This window comes from Rhinopithecus bieti, unplaced genomic scaffold (genome assembly GCF_001698545.2).
Source record: "Rhinopithecus bieti isolate Rb0 unplaced genomic scaffold, ASM169854v2 scaffold_21703, whole genome shotgun sequence".
NCBI lineage: Eukaryota > Metazoa > Chordata > Mammalia > Primates > Cercopithecidae > Rhinopithecus > Rhinopithecus bieti.
Window position 1 is genome coordinate 1,735,809 of NW_016812332.1, and position 19,165 is coordinate 1,754,973.

The 19,165-nt window shown below is 37.6% G+C and overlaps 1 protein-coding gene across 1 annotated transcript in view; it reads right to left on the reverse strand.

Annotated features, from left to right (window-relative positions):
• Positions 1–5,122: 5,122 nt before the first annotated feature.
• Positions 5,123–19,165, reverse strand: part of AKAP6 (A-kinase anchoring protein 6) — a 642,313-nt gene continuing 628,270 nt past the window's right edge. Inside the window, 2 exon segments of the mRNA XM_017895900.1 lie at positions 5,123–9,305; positions 14,307–17,720. Of these exon segments, the coding sequence (XP_017751389.1) occupies positions 14,349–17,720 (3,372 nt within the window). The 3' untranslated portion in view covers positions 5,123–9,305; positions 14,307–14,348.

The window sequence follows — 19,165 nt, forward strand, 5'->3', positions numbered from 1 at the left end:
AAAAAAAAAAAAAAAAAAAAAAAAAAAAAAAAAAAGAGAACTTCCATCTTTTCGTTTAAAGGAAGCGCTTTACAGCTTCTCCATGGCATATCTGAATTGCCAGCATCACTACTCTTGCATTTTAGGTTCAAAGGTTACTTGAACTCAAGCACTGTGATATCGAGACAGTCGCTCTGATAACCAAGATAGATGCTACTGGGTAACTAATGATGGGCAGCACCTATAGTGTGAAGACACTGGACAGAGAGAGGATTCATCTTCAGACAGGACAGGGAGGGACTGCAGGAGATGTCATTAAGCAACTCAGAACTGTATGCAATTTAAAATTTATAAATTATTTATTTCTGGAATTTCCCATTTAATATTTTGGGACTGCAGGTAACCGAAACGGCATGCAAAAAGACACTGTGGATAAGGGAGGACTACTGTAAATCCTTATTTATCACTGTTGCAAATGAGATAATTTCCGTATTATATAGAATGGATAGCACCAATCATAGAGTATTGTGAAGATTAAATTGAGTATGTAAAGCGCTTAGTACAGTGCTTGGCGTATAGCAAGCCCTCAAGCGATCATGATTTATTAGATTGATTTAAAAAATAATATCCAGAGTGTGTTTACTTATTTAGCCTAATTTCCTATAATTTACTCATCTACAGCACTAAACAATAATTGGTAATCATATGGTGAAGCTGAACCATCAAGGATTAAATTTTGTTTAAAAATGTTTGAGTTGCCAGTAAGTCACAAATGAGTTAAATAATCACACCCTAAGGTTGGTAAGAATTGTCTGTTGTTCAATCATTCTGAATCAAACAGAATCTCTTTTGTCTTTTTAAAAAAAACTCTTTACTCACTAGAACATTATTTCATTCCTTTAGAAAATGCCTCAACCTGTAAATGATTAGTAATTTAACTTACTAAAAAATATTTTAAAATATACTTTGCATGGGAAGACATCATTGGTAAATTAGAAAAGAATATTTGGAACTTAGAACACTGATAGAAGTGTTCAGGAAAGAGGCAAATGGTATATATGTAAAAATAGAATTGTTTCCTGAAAAGTTAAGGAGTTTTCACTTTATAAAACCTTGCCATGAGGCCGGGCGCGGTGGCTCAAGCCTGTAATCCCAGCACTTTGGGAGGCCGAGACGGGCGGATCACGAGGTCAGGAGATCGAGACCATCCTGGCTAACACTGTGAAACCCCGTCTCTACTAAAAAATACAAAAAACTAGCTGGGCGTGGTGGCGGGCGCCTGTAGTCCCAGCTACTCGGGAGGCTGAGGCAGGAGAATGGCGTGAACCCGGGAGGCGGAGCTTGCAGTGAGCTGAGATCTGGCCACTGCACTCCAGCCTGGGCGACAGAGTAAGCCCCCGTCTCACAACAAAAAAAAACAAAAAAAAAAACCTTGCCATAAGCATCATTAGTTATTTGAGATCGGCAGGGATAAGAGCACAAATATGAAGAATGATTTGATTTTCACATGATTTTAATGACAAGATAAATTTCACCAACTTGGCTTTCTATATAAAAAGACACTTTAAAATAAATGAAACATATTTGCAAGCAAACAAACACACACACACAGAGGGAATTATTTGTTTTGAATTGCTGACTTAGTGTAAGTAACTTGATCAACTAATAGAACCAAACTAATTCTATAAACCTTAGAGTATTTTTTATAAACCAGTGGTTAGGGAATATTGGGATTTAAAAGAGGATCTTATGCATTTTTATGTTCCTAATTCCTTCAATCATTTTAAGTCCTTGAATACATTTCACGGAATAATATTTGTAATGGCCCATTGTTTATAGAGTTAGGTGTCTTTTAAAATGGCAGGTTACGTTTAAGTAAGGACAAAGAAATGTTTTAATAATTTCAGGATTGTTTCTCATTACATCATATTTTTATGCATTTGTGTTAAATTAATAAAATCCATTATCATATATCTTCATGGTATGGAAAAATTACCAAATCTACATCTGGTGATCCTAGTCAAACTTCCCCATATAAAATGACTAAAGAAGGGAGAAAGGGCAATGGTACAGTCTAAAACGTTGATGAACATGACAGTTTACAAGATATAGACACAAAAGGCTTTGGGTATATCTGGAAAACCTTGATGTTCCATTATCATATGACTCTGTAGTAAACAAGTTACCTCGACCACGTCATCAGGACTGGCTATTTTTCCAACATCACTTTGAGACCAAATTCTGTTGCATTTTACATTTGCTTTTTGAATTCCTTTTTTTCTGAAGAACACACTGGGAAGCTCAAGTCCTTTGTGCCTGTGGATTATCTGGGGCGGCACATAAACGCACAATGTGGTTGATTCTCTTGTTCTTTGGGAGCCCTCTCCCAGATTTAGGGGCACCTCATTTCAAGCAAGAGAATGCACGCCTCAACAGCAGTGGTTCTTAAATATGATGTCACAAGGGGTTCGTAACCAATAATAGAATACCAAAATTTTGGAATACTTTTTTGAGTATGAATTAAGATTGGCTTCGAAGTTACCCTTAGAGTAATGTCACTCCAATCTGCTGCATTAAGATACTCTGCTTGAGTAGGAGAGAAGGGGGCAGAGTAGTCCACTGGAAATTATTTACTAATGCTTGGCAAAAGCTTGGAAGTGTCTCACCATTATCTCAATATTTGTGTACCCCCAAAATTGATATGTTGAAACCTAATCCCCAGTGTGATCGTATTAAGAAATAGAGTCTTTGGGAGGTGATTAACTTGTGAAGTCTTCCTGAATGGGATTAGTGTTTTTATAAAAGGGGCCCAAGGGAGCTTGTTCATTGCCCCTTCCACCAGATGAGGATGCAGTAAGGTGCATCAATGAAACAAAGAGTGAGCCCTCCTCAGACACTGAATCTGCTGGCACCTTGATCTTGAACTTCCAAGTCTCCAGAACTTTGAGCAATAAATTCTGTTGTTTATAAACAACACAGTCCAAGCAGTCTGGGCAGACTAAGACAGTCTTACACATATGAACACATTCCAAGTCCTGCATGCTGCAACGGAAAAGAGACAAAAAAGTTGCTTTATGCAGTCGATGATTTACCTCAAAATGCAAGGACAAATAAGCTCTGCATTTCTGCTTTGGCGAGAACCCATTAATCAAGGGCCAGAATGGTCTTATGGCATTGACCAAAATGCCTTTGCCAAAGAAACCATACTGTGTGGGCCTGACCCACGCACATCATTCTATTATTTTACTCTGGAAATGAAAGTATGTGGCAACTCTCAAACTAAAGGGCCATTGTTGTATAGAAGGTATGTGGTTGCTTTTAAAAAGAAGTGGCTAAAAGGTTTCCTTGAATGTTCCCTTCCCAGACGTGTGGCATTAGAAGGTGGCAGTGCTATCAAAGGTGAATTTAAGAAAGAAAAGGACTATTCTTTTTGAACATCTTCTTTTTAATTAGAGTGTCCACCTATGGCCACACCAGGGTTTGTGGTGAATACTTAATTCCTTGGTAAATTCAGCAGTTCGGAAGTGAAGGTGTACTGTATACAATATTTTGATCATGGTTTTGCCTTCGAGTTGAAAAATGAATCTGAAAAAAACTGACTGTGAAATGGCCTGAATTTAATTCCTTGGACTGCTTTAGAAAAACATTTAAAGAAAGAATTCCAGTTTATTGGTGCATGGAAGTGAGTTTAAGTTGTGTCAATTTTCTGATGGTTTTATTGAACTAATTATTTAGTCTGTAATTGACTAACCCTCTAAATCAATCAAAGCCAGGCAGTAATAGTGAAGTAAATTTAAATCCTTAAACAAACTGTGGATGTGAAATAATCTTTAAGTGCACTTTATTTTTTAAGGTAATATGAAACAAGTTAAGAATGCAATAAAATCTAGGCAGTAAAAAGAAAAAAAAACACAACTATTGCAGGTGTTTATGTATTACATTGAATTTGCAAATGGAAATCTATCCTAAGAAAATGTGTCATAATTTAGAATATCATAGACCAGGGATCACACAACTTTCTGTAATAATCCAGATAGTAAATGTTCTAGGTTTTGCAGGCCATATGGCTTTTGTTGCAACTACATAACTTTGTATAGTGTCAAAGCATCCATGGACAATATGGAAACAAATGTGCGTGGATGTGTTCTAATAAAACTTTATACATGGACACCAGCATTTAAATTTCATAGGATTTTCACATGTCATGAAGTATTCTTTTGTTTTTTTAACTACTTAAAAATGTAAAAATTGTTCGAAGCTAACAGGTCAAACCAGAACAGGCAGTGGGCTGAATTTGGCCCATGTGCCACAGTTTGTTGACCCTCGCCTTAGATGGATGAAGCATGGACTGAAAGAGTAAGTTGTGAACTTTAAAACATATCAGGAATGTCAGTTATTCAATCAATCTTCATTAAAGAAAGCCAACCTATGTATTTACTTGACAAAAAAAGTTTACCCTGAGTTTAATAATGAGAAAACAACTAGACCCATCAAGATTGTCGATCATTCTGCAAAACTGGCCTGGACTCTTCAGAACTGTCAATGTTACAAAAGCCCAAAGGAAAACAGAATAAAAGCACAGGGAAACTATTCAAGATTTAAAAACCAAAAAAGACTTGGAAACTAAAAGCAGTATGTGATCTTTGTCTGAATCCTGGATTAAAACAAAAACAACTAGAAGAGGACATAATTTGGGTTTTTAGAGAAATATGAATATAAACTATCAGATATTACTGTATTAATATTACATTTTTTTGAGACAAAGTTTCACTCTTCTTGGCCAGGCTGGAGTGCAGTGGTGCAATCTCAGCTCACTGCAACCTCCGCCTCTCGGCTTCAAGCGATTCTCCTGCCTCAGCCTCCCAAGTAGCTGGGATTACAGCTACCATGCCTGGCTAATTTTTGTATTTTTAATAGAGATGGGGTTTCACCATGTTGACCAGGCTGATCTCCAACTCCTGACCTCAGGTGATCCATACGCCTCGGCCTCCCAAAGTGCTGGGATTACAGGCGTGAGCCACCACGCCCAGTCAATGTTACATTTCTTGAGTGGGAAGATGGTATTGTAGACTTGTAGAAGAATGCCCATGTTCTCAGTTAACACATAGTGAAGTATTTGCAGATGAAGTATCATACTCTACAATTTAATTTCAAATGATTTAATCATACAAAAAAAGTGTGTGTATACAGAGAGATGATGTAAATATGGTGAAATATTAACAATAAATGAACCTGAGTGATGAGTACCAAGTATCTTTGTTCTACTCTCGACTTTTACATAGGTCTGAAGTTTTTCAAAATGAAAATTGAAAAAAGAAAATGTAGAAAAAATATAGCAGTCAATTTAGTTGGTTCAATTTATATTTAAAATATAAGAATTATATGACATTTGAAAAGTTATTTTTTCTTTAAAATTCTAAAAATTTTCAACTTCTTTTAGAAGCTAAAGCAAATTGACTTATAAGAAAAACCTGGATCATTTCATTGTTTGATATTTTCATCTGGTTTGTTCCTAGGAATTATAGAATGGGTAAAACCTAGTCCGGATGAACCAAACACAACAAAATCATCAAACTCAGGTTTCCAGAAGCCCTAAATTTAGACTGTTCTGTTGTTGTATAAAATGCATATTTATTCAGTGACCAGAAATCTAAAAAATATTTTTCCTTCTGTAATTTAAACCACCTTACTTTTTCTGGTAGTCAGATCCAGATGATTTTATATACTGTTTTGCTCACTAGATTTTCTTAAATGTAGAGAAACTTCATCAGAAACAAAGTAAATGAGGTCATCATTTAATTTAGAGAAAAGTCATAATCACTCTATTCAAGGACGCAAAAGGCACTTTCAGAAGAAAAACTGTAAATCTTTGGAGACAGATATCATGTGTTAGTTGCCTTTATAGACCTAATGCCAAACATAGTGCCTCACATAGGTAGCCATTTAATAAATGTTCACTGAATGGTTGAATAAATGAATAAACTGAGGGAGTGCCCTACTTTATAAGGAAACAGGTTTGGTTTGTATTTGATATAAGGAAAAGATTCAAGATGACTTAGGCACTGGACTGGGCCACTGAAGGAAGTCATGGATTCTTATTTATTTATTGGTTGAAATTTACAATAATAGAATAAACATATCTTAAATATATTTCTAGAGAAAACTTAGCACTTAAATATTCAGATTCTTTTCTACATGTATGATGATGAAGACAGTTCCTTAATTTCAAGAATTCTGTCTGTTAACATTCAGTCAGGTTGGAATGGATCTGAAAACCATGACATATGAAGGGCAGCTAAGGGAACAGTGGTTGGGAGATGATGAGTAGCTGGCCTCGATTATCTCCAAGGTTGCCATGAGAAAGAGGGAGAAAAGATACTCTGGGCTGCTCCATAAGACAGAACTAGGACCAGTGAGCAAAATTAAATGTAGGGTAGTGGGGTACTAGGCAGATTTTAGCAACCTAAGAAAGAACTTTCTAACAAAGAGATATGTCCAACAGTGGAACAGTTTGCCTTAACAGACAATGAACCACTATCGCTGGAAGTGTGTAGGCAGAGTTGGTGTGATCATTTTCTAAGGGTAATTGGGGAGTGCCTACATGGGGTGGGAGATTGAGGCTATTTTTCCTCTTCCAACCTGAAAAGGCATTGTTCAACAAACCTGAAAGTCATTCTACAAATTTAGTGTTAATACTAAGCAGATAATTAACAAATACTTTCAATACTGCACAGTCTTCCATGAGCATGTAACAAGTAGGTAGAACATCACTGTCAGTTTGTTCTTTGAATATTTTACCAGTAGATGTAGACTTGACATTAGTTACTACCCAAAGAAAATTTACGTTGTCTCAATATGTAAAATAATACCATATCCCAACAGAGGTCTAGAATACCCCTAGGAATTTCAAAGACTCTAGGATTTGTTCTTTCTTTACATCCTGGGCCGCTATACTTGTGTACTCTGTTATGGAAAACTTAGCTTATATTCTCCAGCTGCCCCCTAACTAGACAATTATCTCTAATGTCTTTCCCCTAAATCTTCTTGAACACTGCAACTAGATATCTGGCTAAAACCCCTTTTGAACAAATTACTACCTATTAAAAAGCCTAAAATAATGTATCCATTTAGAAATATGTATGAAAAAGATTAGAAGGGGCATAAAAATACAAATAGTTATTAAAGTGGTAGAATTACAGATAAGCATCGTTTAAATATTCTTGGTGTGGCACTAATGATAAATAAAATCAGGTGCAAAACAGCCTCTACAAAGTGTCCTTATTACCTAGCATTTTACATACAAAAGCTCCAAGTTACCGTTTTAAAAGACCTTTCATTAAGTCCTCCTAATTTAATTTTTCTCCTATTACCCCTGCAATAAAGTTTCATGCATATTCCACTAACTTTCCCCTCTCTCCAAGCCCTTTTTTTCCTCCTTGTCCCCACTGCTGCTTCTCTCATTGTGCCTCTATCACTACCTTTGCTCTTTTCCTCAGCTCTGCAACAAATACTTCATGTCATTTGTATGTTCACTTGTCCCTAATGTAGGAGAGCCTTCTGCGGGCAGGGCTTTGTCTGTTTGTTCCACATTGCATCTTCTGGATCTAGAATAGTGCCTTGCAGACAAAAAGTGTTTCTGAACTATCTGTTAAATAAACGATTGTCATTCCTGTGACTACGTGAACCCACAACATGCTTTACGTTTTTGAAATTTGATACATATTATCTATTGTGATTTTATATTGCATTGTACCCTTTTCTAGTTGTGTCCATGTTTTAGTGTCAAAATAAAGGGACAGATGTCACCATGTCACCTAATTTAATTCTTTAATTCAGTAAATTTTTATTGAATACCTACTGTGTCAGGCACTTAAGTAGGTGTTATGATATAAATTTAAAACTGCATTTAACAGGAGTCAGTAAAGGCCAGATGGACTATATCTTTGTCAATTTCTTTTACACATATAAATATACCTGAAATCTATAAATAATAGTCAAATTTTCTATACTTTTCTACCAGTTTTCTATCAAACTCATTCAAAATAAATATTTAAAATAAATTAAGACATACAAGGTATCCTGAAATCCAACACCAAATCATTAATGATAAGTAGAAATAAAAAATCTAGTATAAATTTTTATTGGTTTAGGGGAACTGACATGTAATCATTTGCTGTTCCAAGATCCTTATAGTGACCAGAAAGATTTTGAAAACTGAAGGCTTTATGTCTAGTCTCTAGTTTAGGTAATGTTAAGCCTCTTAAGCGATATGAATATGTTTGGAAGCTGCTACATGCTATGCTTTTTCAGAACCAGATGCAACAATTTGGTAAAGAACATAGTAGAAGAGATCACTAATTTTCCTTTTCCCCCAATAATCTGTGTTTATTATGCCAATTTTAATTACCATGCAATCTAATGGATTTAAGGCTTATATTTTCCACATCACTAGACATCACAAACATGAAAGCATTTTATACTGTCGTTACACATCAGTGTTTGCACTTGGTTATACATATATACATAAATTATTCACACATCTTAACCTTGCTATTTCCTCCTTTCAAACCAACATAATTTTACCGTGAAAGCAGCTTTTTAATAAATGGTATAAGAAATACAGCAAGGCACACTTTTTTAAAAAACTTTTTTCTCATTACCACCTCAAGAAGCATAAAAAATGAAAATGTTGTACATAATTCAATAGTAGAATGTCACCAGTTTATAATATACAACATCATATGGTTGTTTCTTGAAATGCTGCATAGATTATTTTTTAAATGAAATAAATAAAATGGCGCTTTTAATAGTTGCTTAATTTTGAAAGAAGGACCAGTGTTTCTTCTCTATGCTGCAATCAATTCAAATGTTAGCTTTTTAGGTAAAACTCTTTCAATAAACACAGTCATCATACCATTTTAAAAAATCCAGATTGAAACATGAAATTGGTCAAGTACTGGTGGGGGGTCATTCTAGACAGGAGAATTTAATGGACCACCAGTTGGTGAACTGCAGAACTTTAAAGAGCAGAAGGGAGGGGAGGAGGCAAACAGAAAAGTCTAGCTGGAGAGAGAGGGTTGGTAGAGGTAGCTTGGGACAGGAATCCATGGGAGAACAAGCAGCTTTGCTGAACTTCAAAGACGATCACCTAAAGAGAACCAGCGCACACATTCAGATCACAAGGCTCGTGTGGAGAAAACACATTTGGAAGGAAGATTCATCTTGGGAGAAGTCAATGTAATAAACGGCAGTGACAAACGTGATGGAACCAGAGACCAGCCCAGGGCGGGAGGATGAGGCCACCCCTGAGTTGCAGCCAGGCGTATCTACAAGAAACAAAAAAGTGACAAGAAAAGGTTTCAGAAATGTATTTTTCATCAGCAAAACCAAGCCCTTTGAGGAACCATTGAAGGCTGCAATTGTGGGACTACTTGCTAATGTTCTGAAATAAAAAGATACATAAAATATAAATAATTTTAATAGCCCAAGCTTCACATTACTGACAAAAAAAGTCTCAGTGTAGATGTGAAAAACACACTGATTTTTTTTTTAAAAGATACGGTTTCAAAGAAAACAAGAAAAATCATCAAGTTTGACCTTTTCTGTGGATCTCATCCACTCTTTTGCCTGTGAACTCAGTTTGGAACATCAAAATAGCTTCAAACCAATATGAAAATGTGAGGCCGCTGATGCCAAGTGATGCAGCAAAGTATTTACAATGTACAATGATTCCACAGACTGGGAACTGATAGGCTCTCAGGCTTAACCCTTCCTGCAGTGATTTTATGTATGATATCAAACAATTCCACTAATGTATAGTGGTGAAAGATTCATAACATTGTGATTATCCGAAGTGTTTCAGCCTAAAAAAAGATATAACTGGGGCTTCTACCTCAAATAGTAATGCATTTCATTTAAGGTACATACAGCATTGTGGAAACGAGATGGATTCAATTATATTTGTACATCTCATGGCTATGATATAAATTTGTTCCAAACTCGATCCGTTCTGCCTATTTCTAAATGGCTAAAAGCAACTGGTCAAATGTGAGGAACACCTAAATATCAAGTTTAGGCAATGCAGGATGCAATTATTGTAAGTCCCCTGACCAGCTCTCAAAGAAAGCAGGCTTCTGCTTGTATGGGCTTAAACTGAGTTCTGATGTCTCATATCAGGTTGTTTTACTGTCCCTCAAGAACGAAATATTGTCTTTGTCTTGCTCTCTGTTTTTCTACAATCTTTCAACTTGTGTTAAGAGCCAGAAAAACCTTAACAAAAGTCGTTTGACTGGAGCCATGGGGAGTTGGGGAAAGACGAAAAATTAGATAAAGAACAGGGGTAGACAGAAACAGATGGGATGAAATTTGGTATAGTAAAATAATGCAGTAATATAAGAAAGCCTGGTGCATTGTTCAAATGCTGAGGACATGACTCATTTGAAATCTGGCCACAGAGTAGGGAATCCTTAGGTGAGGCAAATCTGGTCTTACTAAATGCTGGCATTTAAATTCTCTCTGGATAATCAATTCTTTCAACTTGGCCCACTTGGAAATGGGCAGGCCAAATTGGCTGAGGCACAGATCTGGGGTTTTGTGTGTGTGTGTGTGTGTGTGTGTGTGTGTGTGTGTGTGTGAGATAGGTGACAGGTGATGCACAATAACATCTTTGTTATTTAGCATAGCAGGGCTAGTTATTCAGAAGTGCCAGATAATTTAAAGACACTTCACATCCAGCAAAACCTTGGTTTATTAAAGTTATTTTAAAGGTAAGTTTGATAAGATTATACCTGTATTGTCTAGTGAAAAATTCACACACAATCACCAAAGGTAGTTTCTTAAACCTGGTTGACCAGCTTTGGAAAATATTAAGCACTTAATGTCAATCCAATGAACAGAATGGGAATTGTGCTGTGTACATGAGAAACAAATGTTCTTACAGCTTTCTCAGCTTGTAAAATCTGAGCAGCAGCATTTAAAACTCTTTATGTGTGTACTTGAGCATGTACAAATACAAGTAATTGCCTAAAATCTAAAATCTACTGACCACCAACTATCACATTTACAGACCAATAAAGTAGGAAAGGCAATAAAGCTAAAAAGTTCTAAAGGAAATATCTGCACTGTAAGTAAATACACCTCCTCACCCCACCCCCCAAAACACCACACTCTTACACACACATAGTAAAAAAAACTCCAAATCACTAGAGCAGACCAAAAGGAAAAGAAAAGGCACACACTGGCCGCATATGATGAGTTAAATTTTTATACCATGGGATTTATCCAGCCTGAAGTTTAGGGTTAAACCATTCATCAAAGATCAGAGGCTTATGATGAGGATTATGAAGAAATAACTGTCAGAATACAGCAAAAAGATTAGTGCAAAGTACATCTCTTAGGCAGGTCCTAGGAGGCACTACAGACATACATTATGTGCTTCCTCCAAATTAGGCAGAAAGATCTGGATCTTTCCAGTTACCTTTTCTTTGATGTGATCTGCTGTAACTGACCTCTGTATTTTTATAGAAACATGACACATAAATGAAAATAGTGAAAAGCACAGCAGTATGCCTGGAAATCAGTGCAAATGCATACTGCTAGATCATGTTAAAACTTCTCAAGCAGTTGCAGTGCGTTTTTAATTGGAACACAGTAAATAAAAAACCTTTGAAAAACATTTTTTGTTACTGATGCAAACTCTATCTGCTATTCTAAGTTATATCTCTTCTGGATGGCATTATAATCTTTTCATCATCTGAAAACTTAGTTCTGGAAAAAAAAAAAAAAAAACAGCAAATGGAATTTGGTGAATTTTACTGTCCTGATAAAAGAGCCTCACAACGGATGGTTTTCAAATGACTTTAAAAGCACAGCTTTTCCTTTGCTTTTCTGAACTTGTAGAAAGAACAATGACAACAATTAGACTCTTGCAGACAGGAAACCTCATATTTGTCAAACAATTTTACTATGTATTGTTGACATTAAATACTGAAGGCATGTCAACATTTTGAGATTAAATAACTTGTTCTGGCTGATAGTATTTTAACAACATGTGACTATTTATATTCAGTTATCCAATACTAATGTCTGGTAAAAAATTCAGGCATCCGGATGTTTTGTCCACATGATACTGAAAAAAAAAAAAATCCTGAATAGGACCAGTAAATATGGCTATTTAAATAGCTCTAGGCCTATAACAAGTCACTTGGGGGCGATGTGAGTTCTGCAGAAGTAAAATCTGGCTGTTTCTCCCTTTGCCCGAGATAAGGCCAGGCATCAACGGGGCTTAACAAAAAATATTGCTGACTGGCAGGCGGGCTGGCTGCTAGTTTTACACTGTCCCTGCTTGTAAAATGTGAGGGTTACAGAGATCCATCAGCACATTCACTTCCGCCAAGTCTAAAGATGGAGCTGCTCATCATTTACATTTCATTTCAATTCTATGTAAGAGAGAGAAGAAATTCCCAGAGGATCAAAAAAGGGAGAGTGCATCGCAAAGGCTTCTCCAGTGCCAGAGCTTCTGGAGCTCCAGATCTCAGCATGACTGGTGACTTGAGGGTCACAGTCACATGATGTCATGCTCAGAGTGGTGTTGCTTTCAAGCCTTTATCCCCTTTCAGAAAACAAAATCAGCCAGGCTCTACCAGCCCTTCTGCGGAGGTTGGCAGGGCCAGCAGTACAATCGGTTCTAATAGAACTTGTTTTGAAGCAGCTTATGGAATTGCAGTTACTCTCCCTTAATGGTCAGTTTTACTGCATACTGATGGAGAATGTGATTATAGGGTGGACATGTTTCACAGAAAATACATTTCTCTCTCTCCTACTTTTGTTCTCACTTGCAGCCAATTGTAAATAGAGTCTGAAACTCAGAAAATTAGTTGAGCTATATTAGTAAGTGGGAGGCCTTTCTTCAATTTTGCATACTGAGTTTATTTTTAGGGTATATATGGTATAGATGCCCCCCTTAGTCCCCATTTCTAGCAGCTCTACACAGAATCACACATTTTAATAAGCTTAGGGCACAGGTGTTGCAGGAAAAAAATAATGATGTTTGCCATTCATCTTTCAAATTAAATAATGTGTTTTTAAATAGTAACTTTTTTCATAATACATTATGGGAACAACATTTATCTGTCACATTTTAAAAGATGTATTTGTAATAAATGTAAATTACTTTTAGAAAATCAGTAATTAGGCTCATCAAAAAATAAACAATCTGCCACAAAAAAGATAATCTTTAGCATAGTTAAGTATAATAACTGTTATTTGAATAAGTTAACAAATTAGGGTAGATTGCTTCTGTAATTCATTTCCTATAGCACAAGTTTAGGTGACGGCATTAAGCTTCTGGAGTGGGGGGTGGAGGTGGCATTAGGTACCTCATACTTGGGTGAAATATGACTCTCACATTTGAAAGCTCAAATTTTCTTCTTTAAACTTGATTGAGAAAGCATATTCATCACTGGGGCTTAGAAATGGGAAATAACAGAATCTTTGTGTCACTTTTAGAGACACATCATCACCCTGGAATTATTGATCAATAGCTGTCTTATTAAATACGAAGAGCTGAATGACTTTCTTAAAAAATGTGATGGAAATCAGCCTGTCACCTTCAGGCAAAATTCAAAATTCTGTTTTATGAAAATGCCATTAACTTGTCATGTATTCTTTCTGCATTTGCTTTCTGCGCCTGTTCTCAATCTGTGTGTGGATAAATAAGAGCCTCTTCTTTAAAACCAACTTTCCCCTCCTGTTTGAATCCTTAGACATGGCCATGATTAGGAGTTGTGACAGCACAGTCTTCCACTGGGGAAGCAAATGTGATGATAGTTACATTAGACAGAAGCATAAAAGCAAGGGCCAAATCAGGAGATGCAGCCTTTAGCCTAATCATTGTTCATCTCCAAGCACTGAAGAGAAGGGACAGCTCTCTGTGCAAGAAGCTGAAGTGGAGGGTATTGTTACTGTGCGTGAATTTTGATCATGGAGTATAATTGCGATTTGGATAACCTTTTCATTCTCCCTCAATGGAAGAATTTGAGGCCTTAAATTGTTCAACTACTTCCTCAAATTTTGTATTCTTGCCAGAATGATGTAATAAAGATAATGTCACTAAGAATGTCAATTTTCCCTGTTTTTTTGTTTTGTTTTGTTTTTTCTTTTGCTTCACAGTTACTTTCATTGTTGGGAGCATTTCTTCTATCTAAATGTCTTATTTAGATAACTGTCTGCCATAATTGGTCATTCTGACTAGCCTTTTCTCTTACCATGGTTTTGCTGACCTGAACTCAATATTTTAAATACATATATGGCACGAGGACTATACGTACCTTTCAGTGAGATGATTTTCATGCTTGGGGAGGGGGTACATTCTACCTATGCATATTTCTATGTCGTTCTTCATGAAGGTTTAGAAGATTTTCTTCACAGGTTAAAGTTTTGGGGCTGGGATGCAATGCAGCCTTGTCTGTTGGCTGATTCGCCTTCAAGGAGAGGTCTTGAACTTTAGATTTGGCTGAAGCAGCGTTTTGTTCTTCTGGCATTCCAGATTCACCTGTTTTTTCTGAACTTTCCTTTTCACTGTCAAGCTTTAAAGGAGTAAACTCTAAGTTTTCTGCACAGCCATTGGAAGTTTGGGGCAAACCATTCACTTCCTTTCCAGCCTCAGCTTTTTCCTGAGAGGAAGGACTTGAAAGAACCACTGTATCTGCATCATCAGCTAAAAGAGAACTATCACCAAACTCAGAAGAACATGCTGTTACTTGTAGTGGCATTGCAGCTTCGCTGGGAACTGCAGATTCATTTGGAGGAGCACTAGAGAAACAAGGCTCCTCTCCATCAGAGTCACCCTCAACACAGGCCTCAAAGAAGCATTCAATGTCTTCCTTGTCATCTAAGCCCGAGTCGGTAGTGTCTAGTGGCAATGGAGTGCTGCTTTTCTCTTCTATGTAATTGGTGACCTCCCCACAATCACTGTCATGAGATGAGAGAGATAAGTATGAATAAAAGTCCCCTTTTCTCAGCTGGATGGGCCGGTGAGAATGCTCCAACACTTTCTCCTTGATTTGAGTTAATGAAGTAGGAGCAGCCACTTCGTTTTCAGGTTGAGATTTACTTTTTAGGGCTGTTGAAGCCATGTCAATGATTTCCTTAACAAAGTTGTGTACGGAACAATCTTCGGCATCTTTTTGATGGAAAACATCTGGCTCACAGTTGCAACAGGAAATGTCGCTGATAGAAGCATTTTCCTCTGTTCCGTTTTGTTCAAGTGCTAGGCAACAGCCAGCAGATTTTCCAGCCATACTCGGTGCATCATCAGATGATTTCGGCGCATCAGAGTCTTGTCTGTTGTTAACCCTGGTTTCTAAAGCCAGTTCTGAGAATGACTTCTCAGTGGGGGTAGAAGCAGTGCTTTGATTTTCAAAATGGTGGTGACTTGGACATTTCTTCGGAAGATGTCTAACATCTTGGGAAACAAATTTCTTGCCAGCAGTATTTGAATCACCTAAACTATCCATAAGTGCTTTACACTTACAATGCTCACTCTCTGAAATCTCCTTCCCATTTGAAGCAAGATTTTCTGACACCTTTGAAGTCCCATTCAATTTGTCCTTTTGCCTTTCTGGAATACCTTCAATATTGCCATTTTCCATGTCAGCCACATATGGATCTTTATTAACTTTGAAAATAGTTTTCTTATTTTCACCCTTTGTCCCTAACTCATGGGTATGAGATGAATTCTTACTGTTTCCATTATTTTCAGAGACATGTTTTACAGAGCCATTTAGAAGGGCCTCAATATTCAGAGTATCAGAGGGATTGGTCATCTCACTGCTACTCACATCTTTACTGCCCTTCATCTCATCACTGACATTGCACCTTTTCTTCTCTCTTGTCAAAGACAATTTTGGCCTAATCCATGTCTGTAATTCATTCTTTATATAGTCTAGCCCTGACATCAAGTTGCAGTCTTCATAAATTTCATCATCTGTTGCAATACTGGAGTCGTCATCCTCATCTTTGATGCACAGCTCTTCTTCAGTCAAGGTAAGGGTAGAGCTGGAGAGCAGGTCACTGTCATCTTCATCATCAGTGCAAGCAGAGGTACAAGAGACATTAACAATCATGCTGACATTGACATCGCTTTCATCAGCCACTGAACGAGTCAGACGCTTCCTGAATGATGCATTCGATTCCGGGATCTTGTTTTTGTGTAACACAATATCCTCTGAGCAAAGAGAGAGCTCGTCACTGCTGCTAAGTTCTGTTAGAGATGCCGCTGAGTCTTCATTGATAGAAGATGCTATGTCCAATGACATTTGCCCAGTAAAAGACATCTTTTGGGAAGTGCTTTGAAGAGTGATATCAGAAACACTTCGCTTTATCTTTTGCTCTGAGGGGCTCTGGATATTCTCCAAACGATTCAGGAGATCTAATGTTCTTTTACTTAGTTCACCAACTGAGCCACTGCTCACGCTTATATCCCCAGAGCTGTGACAGCTAAAAAGATCTTCATTGCTTTTATAGGATGTCAACCAACTTTCTAAAGAAGTACTTCGCTGGAGGCTGTCACTGCCATTTTTAAAGATGCCCAATCCAAATAAATCACCCCCTGGAGAAAGGGACTCAATAGATGAACTACGAGATAAAAGGGAGAGCTGTTTGGCATTCTGCATGCCAGTGAATGTCTTTTCTATATTGCCACTTTTATATGAAATGCGATCCATTTCATGAGATGCACTTGCCAAAATCCTTTCATGGGGAGGTACATCTGGTTGTAACTCTGTAGTCTGATGTTTAGATTTGCATGATTTTTTATCAAAATAAAAACCACGAAGCAGGGGATCCTCCACATGTGCTTTTTCGCTTTGTGACTGTTTCATTATCATTGGTAATTTGAGTTTTGAGCCTTGGAGGTATGAGTAATCATAAAATGTAAACACATCATGTTTTCCTTGTAATTCTTCTCCCAAACAATCAGGGGTATGTTTGGTAACACTGTTTAAATCTCCAACTTTTCCATTTACACAACCCACTGGTGAAATGGACAACTGAGAGCTATTTGGAAGCTTAATGCATTCCCCCTCGTCTTTAAATTTTTGCTTTAACACATTAACTGTGTCTCCCATTTGTGGGTCCAGATGTTCAGTTTCAAGGTTACTTGGGGACCCATCCACTGCATTGAGCAAGCACATTTCAGAGTTGGTAGTGGTTTCTGTGTCTCCTTCACTGACAATTCCACTCTCACTGCCTGAATTCTGGCTCATGTCTCCTCCGTGACATGCGCAGGGCTTTACCAAATTGGAACCGCCTAGAAGATCTGGCAAAGATTTGGTAGATGAAAATGAAGAGTCTTTACTGAGACTCTTAGTTAAAACATTAGGCTGTGTCATGCCAGTGACCTTTGGATTGTTTTTCAGAAATGGCATGTGGTTGTCTTCATAGAGTTCAACATTGTGTAGGCTGTACACTTGGTAAATGTGTGGACTGGAGGGGGCAGTAATATTTGAGGCATACTGAGATCCCCCATGGTTATCAGCCTCCTCGTCATAACCAGGGTCCTCATTACTTGTCTCTCCAAGCTTCAAGGAAGGGATGACAGGTTGGGGTTCTTGATCAAGGTCATTTGATTCCTCATTCAGACTAATTAACTTGTTACTTATGTCCATTTCATCCCATTCCAGGGCATCCTCACTCATCCCGTTTAGGTCCATCAAGCCAGGATCAATCACATTCAAAGTCTCCTGTGTGAGAGAAAGAAAAAAAGAAAGGAAAAGAATTAGGGAACACAAGCATGAAAATTTTATCCACTGAAAATCTCTTGGAAGACTCAGGAAAGAAAACTGCCCCAAGCATGGACTTGAAAGATAGCCTAATTATCAACTCTAATCCTCTCTGAAATAACACCCAAAATTTACTGACATAGGCTTTTTGATCAATAGTAATTTGTTACTGAAGGCAACAACATAGACTAAAATGTATGATTATTATTGTCAAATTGTAATTTATGGAATTAGCCATTTCCTATTGATTTATCTACATTTTTAATCTTGGATAGAGTGAAAACTATCAGGTGAATGAAGGTAAAAAGAGTACAGCCTATGACATCTCCTAAGGTACATTCACACTGATCCTATTTTAGTTCTGGAGTCCACAGTAGAATACTATCTGCAGCCATACATGGCAAACTCCTTCTTGCCTCTATTCATGGGTTCTCCATTTTAAGCAGCTTTTGCCTGGGGACTTAGAGTTGTAGCTACCATGTACAGCATTTCATGGGCCAGAGGCACATGACTGTGTACCCCTTCCTCTGTGTTCCTGTTCAGGGATCTGTCTTTTCAGATCGTGGCGCTGCTCCCAAGCAGACATAAGATTAGCAACACTTGACTGTTTCCCTTACCTGTATCTTCCTAGACCCTGAATGCTCCAGGGCAATTTCTTAGTCAAAGTTCTCTCAGCTCCTTTCTTTTCCAGTCTCTCTCTGTGACAGAGATTTCACTTTGGTCCTTGTTAACTTGGCTCACTACTGTTAGTCCTGCCCCCATTTCTTATAGACAGGAACCTCTCACTCCAGCCCACACCAGCCCCAGAATAATTATGTGAAGACTTTCCTGACCACCCCAGGATGAAGTAGCCCAGATTCCCTTATGCTGCCCTCTGCCTGCCCACTTGGGACCCTTGATGTTTCCTTGGACTTCTTGGCTCTGCCTCTGTTTAGATAGAGCCTGACATATTCTGGGACAGAGTAGCTGACTGGACTCCTGGACTCTGTTCAAATTCCTTCACTGTCCTTACTTGCTCTCCAGCTGTCTGAATTCATGCTAGAGCCAAGAAAGATAAGATGTTTTATATATATATATATAAAATGCAGGCCTTGATGGGCTCACCTACAGACAGAAACACAAACAGAACTTCTAAGTTCAGCTTATGCTTATGCAGGGTAGCCAAGCAGATGAGTATGGCACTAGAACTTGCAGACTGGTTGAAGGGCTGACTTTGCTGCTTACCATATGCATGACCTTGGGCAAGTTGCTTAACGTTTCTGAGCAACAGTCTCATTCCCCTTAAAATGGGGATAGCATTATCAATTTTTTGAGATCACTCTGAGTATTAAATAAGCTAGTACTTGCGAAGTGCTGAGGAGGCAGGCAGTATTAGGTGGAGATATATATATATATATATATATATA